The sequence below is a fragment of the Symsagittifera roscoffensis genome, chromosome 4 (assembly GCF_963678635.1).
Source record: "Symsagittifera roscoffensis chromosome 4, txSymRosc1.1, whole genome shotgun sequence".
In the NCBI taxonomy this organism is placed as follows: Eukaryota; Metazoa; Xenacoelomorpha; order Acoela; family Convolutidae; genus Symsagittifera; species Symsagittifera roscoffensis.
This window is the reverse complement of record NC_087065.1, coordinates 21,456,002-21,479,982: the sequence shown is the minus strand read 5'-3', so window position 1 is coordinate 21,479,982 and position 23,981 is coordinate 21,456,002. Positions and strand designations below refer to the sequence as shown.

Here is a 23,981-nt window from a genome sequence, read left to right as displayed (position 1 = left end):
TCTAAATTTCAGCTTCTGTAGGTATAGGCGGAGAATTAATCCATCTCAGAAACTATTTTAAACTGATCAAAGCCAGCTATTGGCTTAAATACTGTTCCATATATTTATAGCAAAAAAAACTTGCGAAGTATTAAAAAATTGTTGTTGAGAGTTGTATTAATTTAGTGAACAATTTTTAAGTCACAAGTAATGATTTTTCGATAATTGACCAATTTTACAAATGCGTCTGAAATCACGGTTCAGATAGGCAAAATCACTGCTCGTTTTCGGAATAGAAGATCTTTTTGTTCATTGAATGGAGAGGAGTCCCCGAGCTTTGATCAGTTCTGACGAAAATCATGTCATAAACAGAGCTATATAATTCTCCTGAAGATTAAAATCGACAAGATGCTCAAATAGTTTAATGCAGAATGCAACAATTTTTTTGCATTCATTTTTTTTTTGAAATTTGGAGCTCCTAAAAAGGGTATATTTCCTTTAACTTGAGTAATCAATTTGATGGTGCTCAAATTTTGTGAGGGTTCCTACAAACAGACGGACAAAAGTTTGACATGGTTACTAGCATAAGATGAGTTTGGGGTACGAGAACTCGATTTGTCTCGCAGGTAGGTGCTCCTGACAACTAAGAGTTGCCTTAGCCAATCAGATTTTGAATGGAATAAGAGTCAAATCGAATACAGCAATATATAGTTAGATTATTCATCAAGGTGTTCGTTCAAGCAGTTGTGAACACATTGTACTCTGAACTTCACATGTAAAAGCTCGTCTCTTAACTTCAAGAGGGAGTAAAGACGATATATGAGCAGCTCTTTAATGTGTCCAAGATGCGCTTTAAAAATTGACGAAATTACAATTACCATATTAATGTGCTCATATGAAGACTGATAACGCAACAAAGCGCATAAAACTAAAGTAACTTGTTGTTATAAGTCCTTTTTGATTAAAACTAATAAGTTCGTCAGAATTTCTTTGATCGAAAACGACCATTCAGGTAAGCGAATTGTTGCTTGGTTTTAATCCGTTTCCTGGTCAGGGCGATGCTTTTTTCGACCGATTGGAATTCTTCGAGGAAAATTTCTGCGGCAAGCTATTAAAGGTTTCGCTAGCTACCAACAAATATTTGTACCTAAAGCCTTCAAGTATTTCCAACAACTTAGTATTTAAACTAAGAGCGAATATCGTATATTGTAAGAACCAACAATTTAAAGGATTTTTTCTAAAGCTCCTGCAGGCGTTTCACTATTGACTTAGGCAAATTTTTTGCTATTTGGAACTGAAAATGTTGACATCTCAATGCAGCCTTGATACAGTATCCAATTTAATTTTCAAAAATTAAAATTCTCAACCCTGTAGTTGGGGGTTCTCAGAGTATTCTTAGGGGTTGCGAACCTTGCCTGCAAATATGACTGCTCAAATCTTTGTAGTTTTCAGATACGAAGTCTTTGGTGATTTTTTCAAAAAATTTTCAGATTATTTAAATTTGAAATTTTTGTTCAAAGTTTGAAATTCCTAACCCTGTAGTTGGGGGGCTGTCATAGTACTCTCAGAAGTTGCGAATCTTACCTCCCAGTTGAACTGTTCAAATCTTCGTACTTTTCGCGATATGACGTTTTTTATGGTTTTTCAAAAAAAAAAAAGATTGAGAAAACTTAAATTTGAAGTTTCTCAAAATTTGAAATTTCCAACGCTGTAGTTGGATATTGTGAGGTTACTCTCAAGAGCTGCAAATAGCTCTCAAGAGTGGATATTGTGAGGTTACTCTTAAGAGCTGCAAATTACTCTCAAGAGCTGCAAATAGCAGTCTCTCAAGACTGCTCAATAGCTTTCAGTTTCTGAGATGTGACATTTTCTTAGGTTTTTCAATTTTATGGTTTTTTAAAATTTGAAAGAAAAGCTTGATAATAAAACATTACAAAAATTGAAATTACCGACCCTGTAATTGCGTGCTGCCGGAGTACATTCAAATAACTCAGATCTTATTTCCAATATTTTCGTTTTTTTTATGATTTGTCAAAAATAAGAAGCACCGGAGGTGCGCTACACGCTAGTAAATATGAATGCACAGAATAAGCATGGCCGTATCAACTTAAGTTGCAGCATTTTTGATAATAAGATTTTCCTGCACCAATTTTGGTAAGAATGAATTCAAAAATGGGCATTTTGCCCCATTAATCGCAAATAAAGTGTTCATTAAAAATGTTGATTTTTGTAATCACGATCTGTAGAATTGGAAATTTCATAGCATCTGTTCGCTGCTTTTTTGTGGCTACTGTTTGTGAGCAGCTAAGCGTCAGTGGCTGAGTGGTCAAACCGTTGCAAATTTATACTTTAAACCGTTCTGATGGTTGTTCATAGTAACTATTGTTGATAGTTACTATTATTCAATGTAAAAAAAATTAATACGATACTTCAAACTGTTGTAATATTATACTTTAACCGTTGTAAAATTATACATCAAACCGTTGTAATATTATACTTAACTCCAGTATTTTTCGTGACTGAAAGAATTTTTTGAAATTTTTTGTCATTCGAATCACGACCGAACGAGAAAAAGCACTCAAAGTTTAGTTTCATTCCAGTCTTCTTCGTGACTGAACGAATTTTTTTAAATTTTTTTAATGTCATTCGAATCATGACCCAAAGAGCTGTAATATGATATTTCAGAACGTTGTAATATTATACTTTAAACCGTTCTGATGGTTGTTCATAGTTACTATTGTTAATATGATCCTTCAAACCGTTTTGATGGTTATTTATAGTAACTATTGTTGATAGTTACTACTTTTCAAACCGTTCTGATGGTTGTTCATAGTTACTATTGATATTTGTGATGGTTGTTCATAGTAACTATTGTTAGTAGTTACTTTTGTTCATTGTAACTATTGCTAATATGATACTTCAAATCGTTGTAATATGATACTTCAAACCGTTGTAAGATTATACTTGATTACAGTCTTCTCCGTGACTAAAAGAAGTTTTTGAAAAAGATTTTTTATATTATTCGAATCACGACCGAAAGAGACTAAGCACTAAAAGTTTCATTTCAGTCTTCATCGTGACTGAAAGAGTTTTTGCAATTTTTTATATCATTCGAATCACGACCAAAAGAACTCTAATATGATGCTTCAAACCGTTGTAATTTTTTACTCTAAACTGTTCTGATGGTGGTTGTTCATAGTGACTATTGTTGATAGTACTATTGTTCAAACCGCTCTGATGGTTGTTCATAGTAACTATTGTTGATAGTTACTATTGTTCATTTTGTTCATGCTAATTTGAATCGAAAGAATTATACTACTAAAAACCTATTAGAGGCTTGTTCGCTGGCTTTATTTGCTTGAAACAGACTAAAAATCCAAATTTTCAAACAAATTTTTCGCGACAGTAAGGTTTCTTGGGAAACTTTCAAACAGCGATTGAATCACAACTGAAAGTATTTCAAAATAATATATCGCTCAGTTCATTCCGATGGTTATTTGTGGTTCCTGATTTTGCGTTAAAAGAGAAGCTAAAAAAAGCTAAAACAACTAAGCTAAAAAACAAAATTCTTCCCATTTTCATTGGTTGGAACAAAAAATTTCTGTCACTGCGGAGATGGAACACGAGATAGTGTAAGTATCATTTTGGGTAACGCTTAGACTGTATCAGATTGAGTTGTGACAGATCCTGAACCTTCTTGCATTGAAAGTTTGTATAATAATCGCAAAAGCTTGGTATCTTTTGTGGGACCAACTACCGTAGCCTTAAACCCTAGCTGAAATGCAAATTGTATTTTTCTATTGAGCTGTTCTATTCCATGCTTTTTATGGTAAGTTTCAGCTCAGTGCAATTAGCTTTTCTATTTCAACTGTGCTTCTTCTGTTTCAGCTGCTTGGTTTCCCTTTCTGCTGCAACTTCGGATTCTTTCCCAAAAGTAACCGCTTCTCATTATTTCGAAATTCTATCAACCTGTTTGCACTTCAAGGCACCATTCAGTTGCGATTAAAATTTCAAGATGCCTTCATCGAAGGAGGAATGGATCAATGCGCTGACCAGTTTTAACGAGGCTAAATTGGTCAAAAGACACCAAGCCCAACTCAGGCTGGTATCAAGCCCGGAAGGCTACTCTGAACTGTTTTCAGTGGCTGGTATGAAGTCCGGATTCCCGGCTAAACCACAGGCCCAGGAACGTCCGACAGTCGATGAGTTTAAAGAAGTCCAAAGATCCAATTTTAGTGGACCTGAATTATCTGGGTTCCGAGTCGAGGGTTTGAGAAAAACAGAACTGAACAAATTTAACGAAAGAATGCAGTCCTTGAAACAAGCAACACGTGTTGACGCCTACAGAAACAAAATTGAACAGAAGGTTTATGGTAAAGACAGAATTTTGAGTTTAAACCCAGAAGACACGGTCAAAAATGCGGAAAATAATTTTTCGTATGAAGATGTTAAAGAGGTAGAAATTTATAAATCTCAAAGTGACCGAAATTCTTTCAACCCGAAACCTTTTCTACCTGTTAAACTAGTTCCGAAACAAATCGCCTATAGCTCAGTGGATGCTTTTGAAAATTGTTCCCAAACAAGTGGTGAAATATTAGCTGAAAAGTCAAAAAGTCAATTGAAATCACCAAAAAACTCTTTGAAAATACCTAAGGCGAGAATCGGCAGTGGGAACAGCGAATGTCCGATTCTGATCAAAAGAGGTCCAAATGGTCACATAAAAGTTCAAGTAGACTTCGTGAAATTAGATAAAGCGAGAATCGAAGGCTTCGACTCGAGAAAGTTAGATTTGCCACAGCCCATTTTTTCTAAGACAAAAGCAAGAAGTGGCACTGATAGCGAGCTCAAAGATTTATGCAGTTTCCCAGCCTTTAAACCAGAGAAGTCTTTGATTCCTGAAAATCCAGAAATTGTTGAGAGCGTTAATGCCAGATCTGATGGTTTTCCTGAAGATAACATGGAACAGCAGCTTACAAGTTCCAGAGGCTCGCTGCGTGATGAAAAACGGGCCAAAGAAGTCAAGCGGAAAAACTATCTGACCGAAAGAGCAAAAAGCAGACAAGGACGCGCTAGAGAAATTTCAAAAGATTCTCTCGAAGTTCTCGCAGAATTTAAACTAGATCGAAAAGCACCGGTGGCTACTGGTTTTGGAAAGTTATGTACATCTAATGAAAATGGTGGCTCAGAATCGAAACCAGCGGATTCATTAGGCACTTCCGAAGAAACAAAAACAGGCGAAGAACTACAGTCATTTCAACGTGATCTATCTTTTGATTTCCAAGATACTGATGCCACTCTACCTAGTTTTTGCCATACAAACAAGGATCGATTTTTCAAAGGTTACCAAATGAATGAAGCTGAAAATTATGAAAAGAAAAATTTTGTTGATCATAATTTATATGCGCGTCAAAAGTTAGATGCAGATGAAAGAAATCTGGTATCCAAAGCGAACATTGAACAAGAAGTAAACATAAGTTCTACAGAACATACATCTCTTTTTGGTCATAGAGAGCTTATAACAGATAATGAAGAAGATTTAAATAATACACTTATGAACAATAGTTCATATGCATCATCTTATGTAAAAGAAAAGCAAACCGAAACGAATGAAAACGAAGAAAATGGACAACGAAGTCGCGGTACACAAGTCAAAAACAGCGTCAAAAAATCAAAGAGTTCTTTAAATTCAGTTCCGTTGATGAAAAGTTTCAGTCGGAGAGAGTTCAGCAAATCACCCTCAAAACCTATGCGCAAAGATGAAGAGAAAAAGACGGTGGTGCATGTCTTTGGAACCTACGTTACCCCCAACATTGCCGCGACTCTGAGGTACCCGCCTATTAACAAAAAGTCATTGCCCGATATATTCACTCCCAGAAACGGATCGCCCAGTAAAGCTGACGCTTCAAAGAAATCAAAAACCCCAGAACAGTTATCAGACAACAAATTTGCCCCAGCGAGTAGACGCAATTATGAAATCCAAAAAACGAAGCCTGTTGGCGTGCTGAAAGAGTCGGAAGAAGCTAAAACTAAGCCAGTCTTATCAGCCTCAACCTCGTCGAAGTTTTCTCGTTCCAAAAATTTGGATTCTACTAATTCGCCCGAATCTGTCCATTTGAGGTATTTTGTTAAAGAAGAAAGACAGCCTGCAAGAATCTATTCAAAATTAGTTTCGAAGAAAAACTCGTCAGGTAAAATCATTTTTTATGTCCTCAGTAATTTTGCCTGCCTATTGAAACTGCCAAAATAATAAAGGAGTTTTGTCATTGTAAAACATTAAAACATCTTTTACATTTCAAACTTCATTTTTAGTACGTGTTAACATTTCCAATAAGTTCGCGCGTTTCGTTAAAATTTGTGCGTTGAAAGTTTCGAGATAAGCTAACTAAAGTGCATATTGTTTCGTTCTCTATGCACAACGCATGCACCGCTTGTTAATCAGGATTGTTCAAAATCGTTCCAAGCTTACGTTGGCTCAATATTTCAGTCTATTTTTAACTAGGTTCAAATTTTAATGATCAGAATTTAAAACTCCTTGACAATCAACAACTTTCCCGAGGTAATTAGGTTTTGGCGGAAAAATTGCTTGCGTTTTTTTAGTTTTGATTTTAGAACTTTCCTATTGAAAAAGTACTTGAATAAACAAACATTAAGCAAATCGATTCGAGCTATGAAATCACTTGGAATATTTTGAAGTTTCATAGCTACAATAGCTTGCATAAAAAAAAAACGTTTTTTTTGCTAACTGATTCAGTGTATGAAAAAATCCTCATTATTTCAAAGTTTGGAAGCCTCAATAGGTTGCTGGGAAAAACTTGAACTTTTCTTGAACTTTCATTTTTTTTCGACTAAACACTGGTTTCGGTCTGAACAACAATTTGAAATAATTCAAATTTCCATAGCTTCAATAATTTTCTTAAGTGAAACTCGACTTTTTCGTGAACTGATTCACTCTAAGAAAAATTGTTTCAAGTATTTCTGTGTTACTATAAAATGTTTAAAATTTGCATGTGAATGGCTTTTATAGAAAAGCTTCAAATTTTTCGCTATCATATTTGCTTCGTTTCAAAGTTTTATAGGTTGAACATCTTCCTTAGAAAAATTTTTGTTTTACTGAGCCGATTTAGTTTGAAAATAATAAATACTTCAAAAATTTCGTAGCTTGAATTAATAGCTCAGAAAAACATGAAATTTTGGAAAAATCATTTGGTCGATGGAATAAATTGAAATATTTCAAAGTTTCACCGATTGAATGGCTGCAATGAAAATTTATAATTTTCTTGGTTTGGGTAGCTTGCCTAAAATATACTGAGTTTGCGCGGACTGATTCGCTCTAAGAATTAAATTGAAACTTTTCAAATAATTGCTCAATAGCTGGCAACACATTCGGTTTCAAAGTTTTATAGCTGGAATAACTTGCTTTAAAAAAGTTTTTTTTTTGTCATCTTATTCGGTCTAAGAATCAACTTGCACTATTTCAAGGTTTCATTGCTTGACTTTTTTCAACAGAAAAACTTAAAATTATCGCCATTCGATTTGCTTCATAATATTACTTGAAATATGTTAAGTTTTGATAGCTTCATTAGCTTGCTTAGAGAAACTCAATTTTTTCGCGAAATGATTTGCTCTTGAAGAAATATTTCATAGTTTCATAGCTTGAATAGAGGTCTCAAGAAATTTGTGTTTCTTCGCAGACCGATGACCGATTTGCTCTAACAAATAACTCAATTAGCTCAATCAATTTTTCAAAGAGTCCTTGCTTGAATGGCTTCAACAGAAAAACGTATACTTTTTGGCATCCGAATCGCTTCATGAGTTACATTTGAAACATTTCAATTTTTTTCAGCTGGAACACCTCGCTTATGGTTTATTTTGAATAGCTTGATCAGAGTAACGACTAATTTTTTGCGAGCCGATTGATTATTGGAGACGGGCTTGCTAGTTATGATTATCGGATTTTTCTTTCTTTCACTGCACTGATAAACGAATTTGTTGATGGAAGTGGAGTTCATAAAAAATTTGTTTGTCCTTTTAGGTTAACCACTTCGGTTTTTCAAGTTGTGTGGCAAATCTGTCTTTGATTCGGAGAGAAATGGCCTTGTTGAGCTTTTTTTGAAAATTTAAACCGTGATTGTAAAATAAGCGTGATTATTGTGCGCGCGCTGCTCCCTCAAAACTTGTCAATTGGTACCAAAGGTTTCTTTAAAAAATTTTTTTTATCACTTGGCCAAAAACGAATGCAGTGAAAAAGTACGTAAAAAAAGAGAAATTTAAGCATCTCAAGAGGGTGAATCACAAATCATTTTGATTGTTTTCTAATGACCGAAAATGTTTTCTTTTTGATTTCATCTATTGAATATGAGTCACGTCTGATATGATACGTCACTTGACCCAATTCGAAGTTTTTTGGAGTGCTCATTTTTGTATATAATAGAATTAAATTTGAACTTATTTCCTTAGGAACTTGGAAAAATGTTCATTTTGTTGCGAATTGTAGAATATTTTTTGGCCTTCATTTTTCAAATCATGTTTTTGATTTACAGAGAGCGAAGATTCAATTGCACCGACAAGCGATGAATTCTGGAGTAAATATAAAACCAGATCTTCAGTTGATGAAGTCTCAGTGCTGATTTTGCAGTCTCATGACGAGTTTAATGAAAATGCAGTTAACTCAAGCGAAACGAATGAAATCGAAAAAATGAAAAAAAATTCGAACACAACTGATGATTTTCAAAGGAAAACAGGTCATAGCTCGAGAGAGAATGATCTCCCTGAGAAAGAAACACAGAATTTTAATGAAAAACTAATTACGAGAAATTATTCTGATTCGAAAAATAAAGAAAACGCAGTGCCAAAAGGAAAAGCTGGCAATAGTGATGCAACGAATAAGCAAAATAGCCAGAAAAGTGATAGCAAAATTTTATCCAAAAGACAAAACCTTGAAGTGAAAACGCCAGTTGTGGCAACAAAGGCTAAAACGCAGGACCACAACTACAAAACAGCTGAAAAAACAGGAAATCTAAAAAGCAACGAAAATAGTTCGAACGTCAAACAGTCGTTTGAACAATTTGAATCTAGGAGAGAAAGCAGCGTGATCAGATTGCATTCAAGGAAAGATGAAACAGTTGACTTGGAAGACATTGAAAATGACTCAAGTGATGGAGAATGTTTTACTGAAACAGTACTTCGAGAAAAACCGAAACAATACCAACCTAATCAGTTGAAAAAAATTGAGCATTTTGCGCCGAAATCAGTGCAACCGAAACCTTCGCATGACGAATGTAAATTTACAAAGCAGCCAGTAGCTGTTTTGAATCATCAGTATTTTTCGAATAAAAGCAAGGAACAACTAAAGGCTAAACCTGATAAGAACCAAAGTTTGAAAGACAAAAATGGGGCGCCTAGAAAAGTCTCTCTAGGCCGAAGTGAAGGCTCATCTTCAATAAACAAACCTAAAAAGATTTCCGATGAAGGAATAACGCCAAAGAACGATGAAGCAATCGGTGATAACAAACTTCCGCAACTGACTGAAAAGAAAGCTCAAAAAGAGACAGAAAATGAAATAAGAGTGGAAAGGACCAATCAAATGTCTCAAAAATTACAGTCTTCATCAGAAAACCATAGCCGTGAATTGGGTTCGTTTTCGCTAAAGTCGTGCGCACGTGCTATTGACGACGAAAAATCACGCCCCAAGATTTTGACGAAAGACAAACCCAAGGTTGATTCGAGTGTAAATGATGATTTATCTGATATTGAAAACGCCTCAGAAAGTTCCGATAAAGTCTATTTGAAAAAAGCGGAAATGAGCGCTTCGATGGAAACAGATAACGGAGGTTTGAATCGAAAAGGCGAAGCATCTCGACCAGTTTCAGGTCAAAAAAGAAAAAAGTCTGAATTAAATGAGAATATAGAAAAAAGCAAACGAGTTAGATCACTTGTTCATGATCCCAATCAAAAACCATGGCGCCATGCTATGGCTCCTATACGAACAAGCTCATCCGAAAACTTGCGCGACGAGAATATGCGACGAGAGAACGAGAAAGTCGGAGTAAAACAATTGTCGAAAACTTTAAAAAGGAGCAAAAGTGAAGTCATATCAGAAAAACGCGAAAACAGTGAATTTAATCAGCTAGATGAAGAAAATAGCGTGGACGATACTCAAAGTGAATTAGACACTTCTCAATTAAGCGAGGAAAAGAAAAAGGGCCAGTGGTCTACAATTTTCAAGTTCATATTCCAACGCAAATCTGACAAGAGAGCCGATGGCGAATTCAATGGACAAATGGGATTTAGCAATAGGGGAGAAATGGAGAAAATTGATGAGGAAAATGTGGAAGAAAGAGCCCACGATCAAGAGGAAGCTTCAATAGATCAGAAACCAGAAGAATCTTCCGTCTCTTCTAATAAACAGCAAATACCCGAAACCAAGACCAAAACAACAAATGTGAAACCCAACAAAGATCCCTCGGACAAGTAAGTAACTTCTGTATGGTTTATGGCCACTGTCCGTAATTATTATAATTATAATCATAACAGCCTCGTATTTGATTAACTTGGACAGTTAGGGCTTCTAGTCCAGCTGTATTTTGTAACCGACTTTGTAACGAAGTTTCATTGGGTTCGTCGAAACTGTTTTTGGATAATTCATGTTATAGGCCTATTGGAAAACACATTTTTCTTGATTTTCCCGGGTTGATCGCCATAGACTGAAATTGCTAAAGTACTGTTCCATAAACTAAGTCTGTGAAAAATGCTTTTCATACAATTTTCATACATTTTTGCTAAAATGCCATAAACGAATACAAAAAGAGCGTTTTTCCTGTTTTGGCATAAAAGTCGATGTATTGTCATAATAAAGAGAAAAATATATTTTTAAAAATTATAAACATACATTTTTTATAAATGGACATTGTATGACTAATAATTTTTTGATGGCGACACCAAACTTTTTATCAAGTAGTTTCGAATTTGCATGCAAACATATTCGAAAAAAATATTGCATGCAAAGTTTAACTTTTGTGTGCATAACGTAGTCCAGGATACACAAAAATTAGTTTGCTGCTCGAAATAAAACTGGAAGAATTCAATGCTGTTATTCGTTTATTCTATGCATAATCGAACAATTTTCGATAATTCGGGCCTTTATTTCTGATTTACAGATTTTAAGCAGTACTCATTCTTATTTCGACCGTGTGAAAGCGCTCACTTTTATGCAAAACACGGTTTTTGCAGAATTGAATTGTAAATCAAGGTCAGTCGAGGGCGTTTTATGAAATAAATTAAAAAGCTAAACAAAACAAAGGTTTGGCAGTTCAAACCTGGTTATCACTGCGAACTTGACGATGTTCTGCGTTTTCGAGCAAACGACATAGGAGCCTGGGCGAGGCTCGAACCGAAGCCAATAGAGCTACTCACAATTTGGGCGGTTAGCTTAGATCGCTCAACCAACCTTTCTTATTTTACTGTCTTTAAAATTTTTCTTCGTTGTTCGTATTCACTATTTGTTCAGCAACATCCTCATAACTCGACGAGGCGAGAAATGGAGCCAGCTTAATGATTGGACTAACCAATTGGCCCGATACGGTCTAAATAGTTGCGGAGCACGCGACGCTATCTTTTCCGTAATTCAATTTCGCAGTTACTCGACCTGAACGGTAGAGCCCACGAGAGCTGCGGGATTGACGATCCAAGCGTGACTGCTAGTTTGTAAATCACAGTTCGAATTGGCGCGCCACTGGGAGCGCTTTTTCGTGGAAGGGACATGCGTCTTCAGCCAACGCTGGCAAGTATCACTTGCATAGGCTTGTGCTCTCACATATTGTTTTTGGTGGTCAAAGCTTTCATCAAATGTTAGCGACGGAAGGCTAAAAGAGTGCTCGCTTAAGAGGAAATGGTTAGGCGTTATTGCTTTCGTTTCAGTCAAATAGGTGTGGTTAGTTAGATGGGCATCAGCAAGTGTTATTGGACGGGCATTTAACGGTTGCACTTCGTTTACTTGCGAGTATCGATGACTGAGTAGAAGACACGTTTACACTTGCGATCGAACCTTTCCCAAGAGCCGCCATGATGCAGCGCGCCAGAAGAGTTGTGCTTACATGTAATCACTTTATGCTCTAAAAAGAAGGGAGCTTGTATGTTCCACCTTTTTACGCAAAGCAAAAGTTCTTTCTCAGGTCCAACAAATTTTCGATGTCTACGGCACGGGTAGCCATACAGGTGAACAGAAAAGCCCTTTTCTCACACTAGGTATTCCGCTGCAATTTTTCAATTCAATGTTGTTCCTATTTACTATTTGCTCAGCAACAGTTGGGTTATTTTTCTTTCTCTCTAGATAACTTGTTTCAATAATGAGGAAAAAGTCTATTTCTTAAGTATTGCAACTTCAAAAGTTCTAATTCAATAAATGGCATCTTTCAAAAGCCTGCTTTCTGAAGTTTTTTCTACTTTAAATAAAATCTTCTTGAAATGCACTGTACATGCAATGCCTTGTACTTGCAAGAATGTTAAAGTATTGGTGACTCGAGCTCTCAGTAACCATGGTTCTTTGTCACTTGTGTTTGGTTACAAGCACAACCCAGAAATTTTGATGCAATTTTTTAATCTCAGTGAGTTGCATGAAAATACATGGGTAGCTTTTTTTCTACATGTGAAAATTGTATGATTAGCTTTTTTGGTCAACCCTGGCGTTTTTTTGGGTTTATTGAGACTGTTTTTTTCTTGAATTTGCTGTTCCCAAGTTGGTTTAATCTTGGATTTATATCCGTTCCGTAACAAAGCTATTTTTTAATGCGATTATAGTATTACTCTTGCGATGGTAGTATTACTCAGTCTTCCAATTTTTCCAACTCTTGTCGCTTATTTTTGTGCAAAGTTTTACTATTGGTTGGTTACGCGGCAAATTATCTAGCTATATGTTGTTTAAGCCACATAACAGCAATTTTTTGAAAACAGCAGTAGCTGGTTGCTGTGCAACTAGCACAGAGTGTTGCGACCACAATTATCTTGGCAAAAACAAAAGCTCGTCGATTTTTTTCAAATAACAGATAAGCCCACTGTTATCAGTACTCTGTTGAAGCATTTAAACTAACCCACTCATTCGGATAAATGAACTAAACCGTTGTACATCGTAAATGTTTAAATAAAGAACCCTTTTATCGTTTTCTCCGGTAAGTCTTAAGTCTAAAAAAGCTAGAGTTTCATACCAGTTTTTCTCGCCTTTGAGAGAACCAAAGAAACAGCTTAATTTAAATCCAAATTACGACTGAAAGGGGTTGAATATGATACCTCTCTTGGTCTCTTCTAGTAAATTTTTTGCGGTGCCTAAATTTTAAGGAAACGAACCCGCTCCCGTGTAATAGTTCTTTCCCACTCTTCGAGAGTGGTCAGAACAAAAGTTTTCTCCATTAAAGTTTTAAGTTTCTGATGCAGCAAAAAAAAACAACCTGGAATTAAATTATTTGGAATTTTTGAATTCACAATTGAGAGAGTTATTGTTCCAACGATCACCATAATGGAGTGGGTGGGAGGGAATTATAGATTAGCCTGTTGTTTTTAGACCGATTTTCACCACCTCAAAGAATTCTCGTATCTTGTCCAGTGGATTATCTTATTACAGTGCTTTCGATTGTATTTCAGATATTAAAAAAATGAAAAGAGTGGTTTAGTTTCGAGAACATCGCGTCTGATTTTTTCCGTTTATCAGTCTATTATTTTCAGACTAAGTTTCCAAACTAGTTGTTAATTTTTTTTAAATTAGATTTTGCTTCACTGGATTTTTAATCACTGGATTTTGTTTCACTGGAAACTAAAAAGAAACAAAAAAACGAAAAACTCTAAAATTCAAATTTCAAAAAAAATGTTTTCTTTTTCTTCTGCTTTGGTTTTATTCTTTTATTCAGAGTTATTATAAAAATTAGCTTGGTGGGAACATCTTACATTAATTCCACAGCAACTGACCATCCTTGTTTTTGTTTTGATTAGTTGTCTCCTTTCTCTAATTATTCCGGCCACTTAGTTCCGGTAACTTCATCTTTTGTCTGACGTTTTCTTCTCGCTAGCCAGAGTACCCCAGTTAATGATCGGGAAGTCATTTTTGTCGAAATTTGAGCTGTATTAGGTTATTATCAGAAGTTTGAAACTGTGCTGCAAAAATTGAATTGACAGATTTGCTTTTTACACTGAACGTTGCACACGGTTATTCGTGCTTACTTTTTCTGAAATTATTAATAGCTTTGATCTAAATGTTTTTTTATATAAAAGTTTTGATTTTTTAGTTTGTCCTAAAAATTTGATTCAGTGGTATTAATATGATTTCTATTTTTCGAACAAATCTTTGGTTCACTTAATCTTTCTACCCGATTTAAAAGATCCATTAGAAATGTTCTATGTAACCGTATGTTTCAACAGCATACTTTTTCCGGTTGACGCTAGATGATTGTAGAGATTTTCAGCATATTTAAGACGTGTATTTTTTTCAAGAAATTGGCTTGCTCTCATTGTTCGTATATTTCAAGGGTTTGGAATTTATTTTATATCGATTTTTGGTAAGCTGGTTTGTGGTGTACTTTTAAAAGAGCAGTCCATTTTTCCAACCGACGTGGCACGTTTTTGTGGATGGTTGTGCAAAATTTGTCTTACCTTGCTGATTTAAATTATCCGGACGAAAAGAATAAGGCTTGAAATTTACTACGTTTTTCTCAAATTGGATTGACATTAGGTGAACATTGAAGAAGACATAACTTGCTTAAATTTCAGCAGAATTCTTATGGCAATTTTTTACGCAAAATTCAGGCCCAAAATTTGGCAAAGTTCGGGCCCAAAAAAATTTAAGAATGGTATAATCTCTGAAAAAAATGCGCGAAACGTTCAAAATTTGCTTTCAAAAAATATATGGGTGTTTTAAATAGTAAAAATGACATTTTTGGCTATCAAATAAAAATAAATTTAAATTATATATTTTTTTGGAGATTATACCCTCCTTCACCTTTGTTGGGGCTACTATGTAAGAGATTCTTTTTGATATAGTTTTAGCAGTGATTGACCCGGTAATTGTAGCGCAATTTCTGATAGACAAAAAAAAACTAATAATTAAACGATTTTGGGGTAAAATATTGGGCCCGAATTTAACCTCAAACAACTTAAACCATAAACGTTCTGCTGAAATTTTAAGCAAGTTCTACCTTATTCAATTTTCACCTAATGCAAACCCAATTTGAGAAAAAGGCGTTTTAAATTTCAAGCTGAATATTAGGAGTCGTGAGTGGAATCACATCACGTTGACTAAAAAACTAATAATTAACCGATTTTGGGGTAAAATTTGCCGTTGCTTTTCAGCACGGGTTTTTTGTTACCTGATGTCTCTCAATTATGCGTGAAGTAACTTAAAGTCCGCGTTTGAATCCTTAGTCTCAGAAAATTTTGTAAGTTGTTTTTTCTTGCGTTTTTCTTTTTTGCTGTTTTTTTTTGCTCCGGCATCTGAGCGACAATTGGTTTTTTTTGCTACGAACAACTCAAAATTAAACTATATTTTTTCTCATTGTGTCATTTTTGTTTCAGAATGTCTGCTGAGACCTCTACAAACGAACAAAAAATCAAAATTTCGAAGCCGCGGAAGACTTCTAGTAACAGTAAGGGTAAGTTTTTGGGACACGTTTTGTAAAGCACTCTAAAAAGCGATAAAATGTAGGACTTTCTCAAAAGTTCAGTCTTGTCAATTTTGTCAGTTATAGAGTCCAAAGAAGAGAGACCAAATGCTGAAAAAAGGGAGAGGAAAATCGGCCAATCGGAACCGGCGACTCAAACAGCGCTTGAAGCCCCTGAAACATGTGCATCTTCAGCTGACTCATCCGAACCAACTGCTAACAAACAGCCTAATAAAAAGTCTAAGCCCAAGAAGTCTGAGGTTAAGGTTGACCCCCCTATTGATGAAGAACCTGAACCTGTACATCCTAATATGATGAAATTAGAGGAGGAACCGGCCAAAGTGAGGGATAAGAAAAAATCACTTTGGAACAAGGTACGAGTTAAGCTACGTTTTAGGTTAAGCTACTGCAATACTGTAGCATTTGAAAAAAAAAACTATTCTCGCGTTTTTGTTCTTCATCGCTGTTTTTGGTATGTAAAAGTTTTCTTTGAAAGTTTTTCTTTTGTTGCTTTTGAAAGTTTTCGTAGAGAGTTTTCTTTTGTTGCATAAATTTTGTCTAATATTTTTTGATAATTTTTTACCGATTTTCAGTTTTGGTTAGCTTAAGAATGCTTTAATTAACTCGGTTTGTATCTTTGACAAAATACTTAAATGGGTGATTGACATCAAGATTGATGTATTGCTGCCAATCATTGGTAATTATACGTTTTATTGTGTGTTTGAAGCAAACTTCTCATAATAGACGTTTTGTTACGTGAAGCTGGTTTTATGATTTTCCATTGATGTACTCTTTTAATTTTTTTTACATATACGGTTATTAATATGCTTTTCGGACCATCAAGACTCTACTAGTCATTGTCAATTAATGTCAAGTTTTATTTACTGCATTTAATACGGATTTTGGTCACCGCCAAGAGTGGGAGGAGTTCATTGAGTTCGTTTTAATTTAATTACACCCATATCATATATATAAAACTTGTTATTAATTGACAATGGCTATTAGCCTCTGATGATTAGAAAAGCATATGAATAACCGTATATTTTAAAAATAACTTTTGGTTTGCTTGAACTTCAGTTCCATAGTTTTCGGTGCATGAGGTAGCGTTCGCGTGATGACGGAGAGTTAGCTTGAAAATTACTTCTTGATAGTCGCCGCAATAACTTTTTGGATTCAATGTTAAGTAGTTTGTGATTATGTAGGTGAAGAGCGCGTTTTTCGGTCAAGACGTCCAAGACGATTCTGGCGACGAGGAAGAAGACATTTTGGACGCTAGTCCCGACAAAAACAACAACCTCATTTCCAAACAGGTTTATATAATACTTGTTTCTTGTCTCCGTCAAATGGTTGTGAAATTGACGAAGTGCTTAAATATTGTCTGGTAAAGATTCTTTATTTTTGAAACCGAAAAAAAAACTTAATCGATGCCATGGATCTGAAATTGACTAAAGAAAGCGGTTATTTGTTACTGCAACAAGTTTGTAAAGACTGCTAGAATCTAAATAAAAAACCGGCGGTTATTCAACAACCCCCCATATCTTGAGGCCGAAATTACATCAGAACTACGTAATTCACATCAGAATTAATTGCATGACAACTGACAATCTGTTATTATGTTGTATAAAAATTTTGATTTTCGGCTTGTTGGAAGGGTAATCTTATTTTCGGTTTGTTGGCCCTCCTACTTCTTAGCCTAACACCGGGAAGAAATATTAAAATAAAATATTTAACTTTTGAAATTGTAGGGTCATTTATTGAAAAGAAACTAAAATACGAGCCATCTATTCGACTTCTGCTCCTATGTAAATAGTGAGTTAGGACCGATGTGGTTAACTCATAGAGTAATTTCGGATAGGGTACACCGTCTGCTCGTCACGCTATCTTATTTTCGGCCGGATAGATTCGTGCAACTTCTTAGTCTAATACCGATCCTAATCTTACTCTTATACTATCTAGTCTCAGGTTGTTTAACTAGTCTCTGCTAGGCTCAATAGATCTAGGGTATACTGGTTTATTGCGGTTGCTGAAGTGCTCGGGAGAGTCCAACTAATTTCTAAGTTAAATTCAAATCTCTCTGGTGCTGAAATTACAAGTAACTTCAGCACTTACAAATAAGTGGGTTGTTAGTTTGATGGATCATGATTGGTTAATATTAAATACTTTACATTGGTAAAACATTTAATTTATCCAATCATAAAATGTAGTTTAGATCAGGTTCCACCCATCCGGGTTTTACAGAGTTTTTTAGAATAGTTCTTCTGCAATTCGAAGGATGGATGATGGAAGTTGGTGTTTGGCGAACATCTTATTTCTTCTGTTTCCTTTTTGTTAAAGAAGTTCCAGGAAGCTGGAGTTAGAGACATAAGACGTTGTGTCTTCTAGTGACAACGACTAAGTCTTCGCAACAAACTCAAATCTGATTTCAGAATGGTTGGCTATGTCAGGTTTTTCTGTTCTGCGTGGAGAACTTCTTTTGTGTCTGATCTAGTTTGGGAATGGCGTGGAGATTGTGCGTGGAGGGGATGCCTGGTTACTCGGATCTGTACGTATACTTGAACATCGAGGTGGTCATTGGTCTAGTTCAATGAAGTCCTTTTCTGCGAAGTCAAGTCGTACTCTAAATCCTTTGAGTTGTGATTGTGAGTGGCATATCGATTGTGGTTGGTCATTCTCTCTCGAGCGTAGTGGGGTCGTTTTGTCTTTAGATGTTCGTCCTTGGTGTTGTATTCTGATCTATGTATTGCATAAATGTAATTTACATTTTATAAAACATTTATTAGTTTAATATTTTTTAATTATGATTTTAGTTAGTTGTTTTCACAAAAGCTTTTTGTTTTAGTTCGGTTATTTTGAAGAGTTACTCACACTTGAGTAGCTCTTATTAAAAATAGTGGTGTGGTCACAAAGCGTGGATGTAGCGCGGTGGGTTAGGCCGGCTATAGAGCATGCTCAGGACGTCCTTCCTGGTGGGTTAGGCCAGGAGTGGGAGTATGATTTCATGCGGTTTTTGTGAGGGGTCCTGTTATGTGACAACGTTTTATGTTGGGTTTGTTGTGGTTTTTCTTATGTTTTGTTGGTTGTGTCCTTTTTTCAAAAATCAAATTGTTTGTGGTATGGGTTTGTCTTTCGACTTTTTTGTGTTTTATTATTTCTTTCTTAGACTTTATAATAGTCTTCAAAAGAATAAATTATCCAGTTTTAAACTGGGTTAATCCGGTTTGGGTACCGTTGGTTTCCTTTTCTTAGTCATGCTGTTATTCTATGATTTGTGGTATTTAGTAAGCTGCGTTGGTTAGTTTTGTTTAGTATATGATTCCTTTCCAACCGGGTTAAAGGAAAGTTTGAAACATGTTATTATATGTTAGAGTTGTTGAGTGTGACAACTTGAAACTGAAATTCATTATTTTAAACAATTCTTCGTGGGCGAGCTGTGCGAGTGTGGATAGAATTTCTGTGCGAATGAAAGAAAATATCAAAAGGTTAGTACTGCAATTGTATTTTATTAATTTACTGCATAGAATTTGGAAATTTACTGCTAGTTATGGGGGAATTTTAAGTTACAAATTTTCATCATAATTAGATTTACTGCTTGTGGGGAAAATTTTAGAAATGAATTTACTGCATTGGTATTAAATTTATAAATTTATAAGTGTAAGAGATTAATAGAATTGTTGAAGTCTGTTTGATGAAATTTGCGATTTTTTTTTGTCTTTTGTGGTTTTTGTAGGTGATCGTCGGATGAAGGCTAAAAATCTAAAGAAAACATGAATAAAGTATGGTGAGTTTTTTAATATTTTAATTAGTTAGTAATATTCATTTAATTCATACTTACCTGTTAGTCGTCGGGGAAAAAACCGTGGGGGAAGATGTCGTGAATTAGTTCTGAAGTTGTTAGTAGTTTAGCTAAGATGCGGATGATATTTTTAGTCTGAAGCAGTGGCCAAAGCAATTGAAGTGCCTTAATAGTGGTTAGTTCTTCAGTGCCAACTGCAAACTCATAAGGTGTGTTTTGGATTAGATTATATAATTTGTGATTGAATTTAGTGTTGTGGATGAATTCTAAAATTGGGATTTCTATGGGTTGTACAAACTCGTGCGGGATAAGGAAGGGTCGGGATTCTTCGGCGTTGAAGGTCTTGGTGATGGGACAGAAGATGTACATTTGGGTTATGGGATCATAATTGCGAAGAATACCATGAAGGTTAGTGTCTTTAATACAATATGTGAAATTTAGGAAAAATGGTGAAGTGTATTTGGAATTAATGAATTGAAAACGATGGTGTGGTTGTCTAGAGGGTGTGTGTAGGTCAAAGTGATTTTGGATGAAGCGATAATAACTATATGTGTGGGTTTGTTTAGTGCGCAACATAATATCGTGTGAGCAGTGTAAATCTCTTTCGTGTGGTGCAAGGAAATGAAAGGTTAGTGAAAATATTTGGAAGCGTTCTTTAAAACTTTCGTATGCTTGTGTGTCTGTTAGTGCTTCTGAAATAATGTGATCAAACTTTCGGTCGAAGATGTTTAGTGTAAATACATATGGTGTTTTAATGAAAAATTTCTCGGTGATTTGTGGATTAGCGAAGCGATCGTCGTCTAAGAATTGATCTTGGTTAGCTCTGATGATGTTGTGATCATAGTATTCGAGTGTATATTCGTTAGCTCTAGGTGCAGTGTGTGTTTTTAGTGATTTTTTATATCCAACGTAAGTAAATTGTCTAGCTGTTAGTGGCGTAGTGAGTCGATATAGCATGTCCGTATTTCGCTCTATATCGATGTGAGTGTTAGATAATGGTAAGCAAAGAGGGTTAGTAAAATGATAATATGAGGTCCAAGAGAGAGTGGGCATTAAAACGTATTCATCTACGAAGTTGCGTGTTTCGTTAGTGTCTTGGGGGGTGTTTAAGGTGTATTGTGGGAATGAAGGTAAGGTGATGGCTAAAAATTCTTTTGTGTTAGTATGCTTGGGATGGTTGATGTATTCACGGGCTGTTCCTGGTTTTGCTGGGAAAGGATGGTTGGGGAACTTTCTTTTAAAAGTGCGGTAAGCTCTATTAGTGTTGAGTGAAGATTCAGTTGATGTGGATGATGGTGCTAATGATTCAGTATAGTTTGAAGAGGGTGTAGGGGTAGGGGGGTTGGATGAATTTATTGTGGAGGAGATTTGGTTTATGGTTGGGGTATTAAGGTGGTAGGGTTGTTGTTGAAGGGTAATAAAATTATCTAGCTCTGGGGAGATTCGGGGGGTGTCTGGAGAATGAGATGATTGGTCAGAATGGTATGAGGAGTAGGTTGGGGTAACTTGGGAAGCATAAGAGGGTGTGGGGGTGATTGGGTCAGGGTTATTGGATAATGTGGGTTGAAAAGGGGGTTGAGAAAAATTAGAAGAGTTATGAAAATTATTGGATGGAGATGGTTCTGAGTCGGCAAATTCATCGGGGGTTTCAATATTCGGGTTATTGAGTTGTGAGATGGAATATAAAACTGAGATGTGTGAATTAGTGTCGGAATTCATGCCTGATGTTACATTACTAGATGGAAAATCGGGTGGCGGAAAAGCAAAAAGTGGTATTATTGGGATTGGAGAGGTAAGATTGGTTGGGTGGGAATTTGATCGGTGTAGTGATCCAAGTTGGCGGCTCATCGTGGGCTAAAAAAATGATTATTTTGAGACTGAAAAGCGGTGGTATGGGGTTGTTCAATAATTTGTTCATAAGTATTATCATCTTGTGGCTGGTGTGTCATTATATGTTGAATGGGACTTTGTGATGTGGTGAGTCGAAAATTTGGATTATGTGTGATGGCTAAGTTTCGAAAATTTCGTGGGACTAGGGATAGTGGATGGTTATTTGGTAGGGGTGGTAATTGTGGTGCCGTTGGCGTTATGTCTACATTGTTATGTTCTTCGTCGTATGTATTTTGTCGTGTTGTTATTTTTGTGTTATATGCTTTTATTTGTGCGTCTAAAAGAATTTTGTTTATAGATGTAGAAAAGATTCCAAAAAATCCTGCAAAGAGTATGCGTGCTACACTTGCTTGTCGATTGACCTGTGTGTGTATAGCACATGTGTTGTAGATTCCTTTTAAAAGTGAGAAAAGAAATCCAATAAAGTTAAACATTGCGTATAAAATAGTCAATTTTTCTAAGATGTAGTAGGGCCATCCTAGAAAATCGAGGATCTCATTTTTGAGTGTAACAAAGCTAAAAATGTTAATTGGTGATATATCTTGGGGACGGTATTTTTCACCGTTTAGATATATATAATCTTTAATGTCTTTAAAATATCCGCTATAGTCTTGCGTGTAGATATCGGCAAATCCTGCGGTTTCTGCAAGTTTGCGTAAATTTTGGTCTATTGATTGTCTTTGTATAGTGTCCATTTGTGTTAATAATTCTTGGAATTGTTGTGTTCTAATGTGATGTTGAATATCTGATTTTGAATAGATTCCTATTGATTGTAAGTCTATATTTGGGTTTCGAGCAATAGCGCGAATGCTTTCTGGTGAAAATTTTTTGAGTGATTGCATTAATGTGGGATATGGAGTGAGAAGATAATATTTATTTTCATCAGGGTTTAGTTGTACTACATTGTGGCTGTTTTCTGATCCACATGGGACTGCGGTATCCCAGAAATAGGTTCTTCGTGAAAGTGTATCCACGAAATGTACTTTATTCTTATAAAAGATAGGGATTCTTTTTATAACATCGTTTATCTTCAAAAACGTATAGTGGTGATACTTTTTTAGTACAAGTATAAAACCATAAGATGTTTCCTTCATAGTCTAAAAAATTTGATCTATTTCCAGATAATAAGTATCCTGCATAGGGTATTTTTAATACTGCTAGTGCAAGTGATTGTAATATTTGTGTTCGTTCTAATTCGCATAGGTGGTGTAGTGTTTCTAATTCGGAGAGTGACATTTCTTGAAAAATTCGGCTAATTGTATAATCTAGTTTCATATCTAAATGAATATCATAGTGGATATTACCGAAATATGTAGTATTCATTAGTGATAATTCTTGTAAGCGTGTGCTTCTGGTGTCATGGGGTTTTAGATGTCCACCAGGTTGTCCGTTGCTTTTTTCAAAATTAACTGGTATATAGGATGTTCCTTCGTTTAGAGGATGACCTGTGGCATATGGGTCGATTTTTACTTTTCCAGTGGTCATGTCGAATCCTTTTTCGTATTCAACTAATATTTCAGAGTATTGTGTTCTGTGAAGTGGATTCCTGTATTTACATGCAAGTTCTGTTTCTTGATATATTTGGAAACGTGTCAATTTGTTTTCTATATTGTCTATGTTTCTAAAATTAGAACTTAGTTTTCGTGATGGATGGACTTGTTCATATGGAATTGATTGTATAAAGTATTTTTCGTGAAATTTTATCATACGAGCGTGTATTTTTGCTACTTGAAATGTTGTACATGTATCTTCGGGGAACCAAACAATTGTTGCTTGTGTTCTCGTTGTAGGGTCGCAATAACCTTGATCATTTTTACAAGGTAATCGGATTCCTTGATAGATCATTGTATTATCTGATAAATCTCGTGTTAGTTGTATTTTTTCGAGTTGTATTTTCCAATCAAAAAACATTATTTCTTGGTATCCTTTATTTTTTGTGTCTGCTTTGCAGTTTGATGGGTCATTTATACCAATGTGTGGTATCCAATGTTTATCGTGTAGATCATAGGTTAATCGTCCGTGTGCGCCGTTATACGGGTATTTTTCGTCTAGTTTTATATGTCCTTGGTGTCTTTCAAGTTGTGATTGATGTACGGAGTCTGGAAAAACTTGAAAATTAACTAACTTTCTAGCGGAGTTTTTATTTTGTGTGATGTTTAGTCTAAGTAATTCATTTTTACAATCGTCGGGATTGAGATGTAAAAGACGTTCTATATTGCTTTGATAGAATGATTCATGGTCAAGTCGGTTTTTGTTTCCGTTCGAGACTTGTGAACAATGTACTTTCTTTTCGGAAAATGTTGCTGTGAATTTATAACCTGTAACTGTTGTTGCTCGGGCTTTTGAATAGAGTGTTGCTATTACATCTGTGGTTTCTATAGCTTGTGGTTCTGTTTCACATTGTGATACTTGATTTATTGCATATTTATGTAGTGTTTTTTGTTCATTTTCTTCACAATCATAATGTGTTACTAATAAATCTTGTGGTCCTGTACGAGGGGAAGGGTTTATGTTTTGATTTGAGATTACTAGAAAAAGGAGTTGGAGAAAAATTAATAATTTTAGAATATACATGTGTATGATAATCCTGAGTATGGATTATAAAATGTAATGTAGCCAATTGTGTTTTTGGTATATCTGTCGTATTTGTATATTACTTCAGTAGTTATAAACGGTGGTGG

The 23,981-nt window shown here is 35.3% G+C and overlaps 1 protein-coding gene across 1 annotated transcript in view; it reads left to right on the top strand.

Annotated features, from left to right (window-relative positions):
- Positions 1-773: 773 nt before the first annotated feature.
- LOC134843547 (uncharacterized) overlaps positions 774-23,981 on the top strand; it is a 39,770-nt gene continuing 16,562 nt past the window's right edge. Inside the window, exons 1-6 of the mRNA XM_063859657.1 lie at positions 774-991; positions 3,868-6,167; positions 8,520-10,449; positions 15,532-15,608; positions 15,705-15,991; positions 16,820-16,927. Of these exons, the coding sequence (XP_063715727.1) occupies positions 3,995-6,167; positions 8,520-10,449; positions 15,532-15,608; positions 15,705-15,991; positions 16,820-16,927 (4,575 nt within the window). The 5' untranslated portion in view covers positions 774-991; positions 3,868-3,994. The remainder of the gene's footprint in view (positions 992-3,867; positions 6,168-8,519; positions 10,450-15,531; positions 15,609-15,704; positions 15,992-16,819; positions 16,928-23,981) is intronic.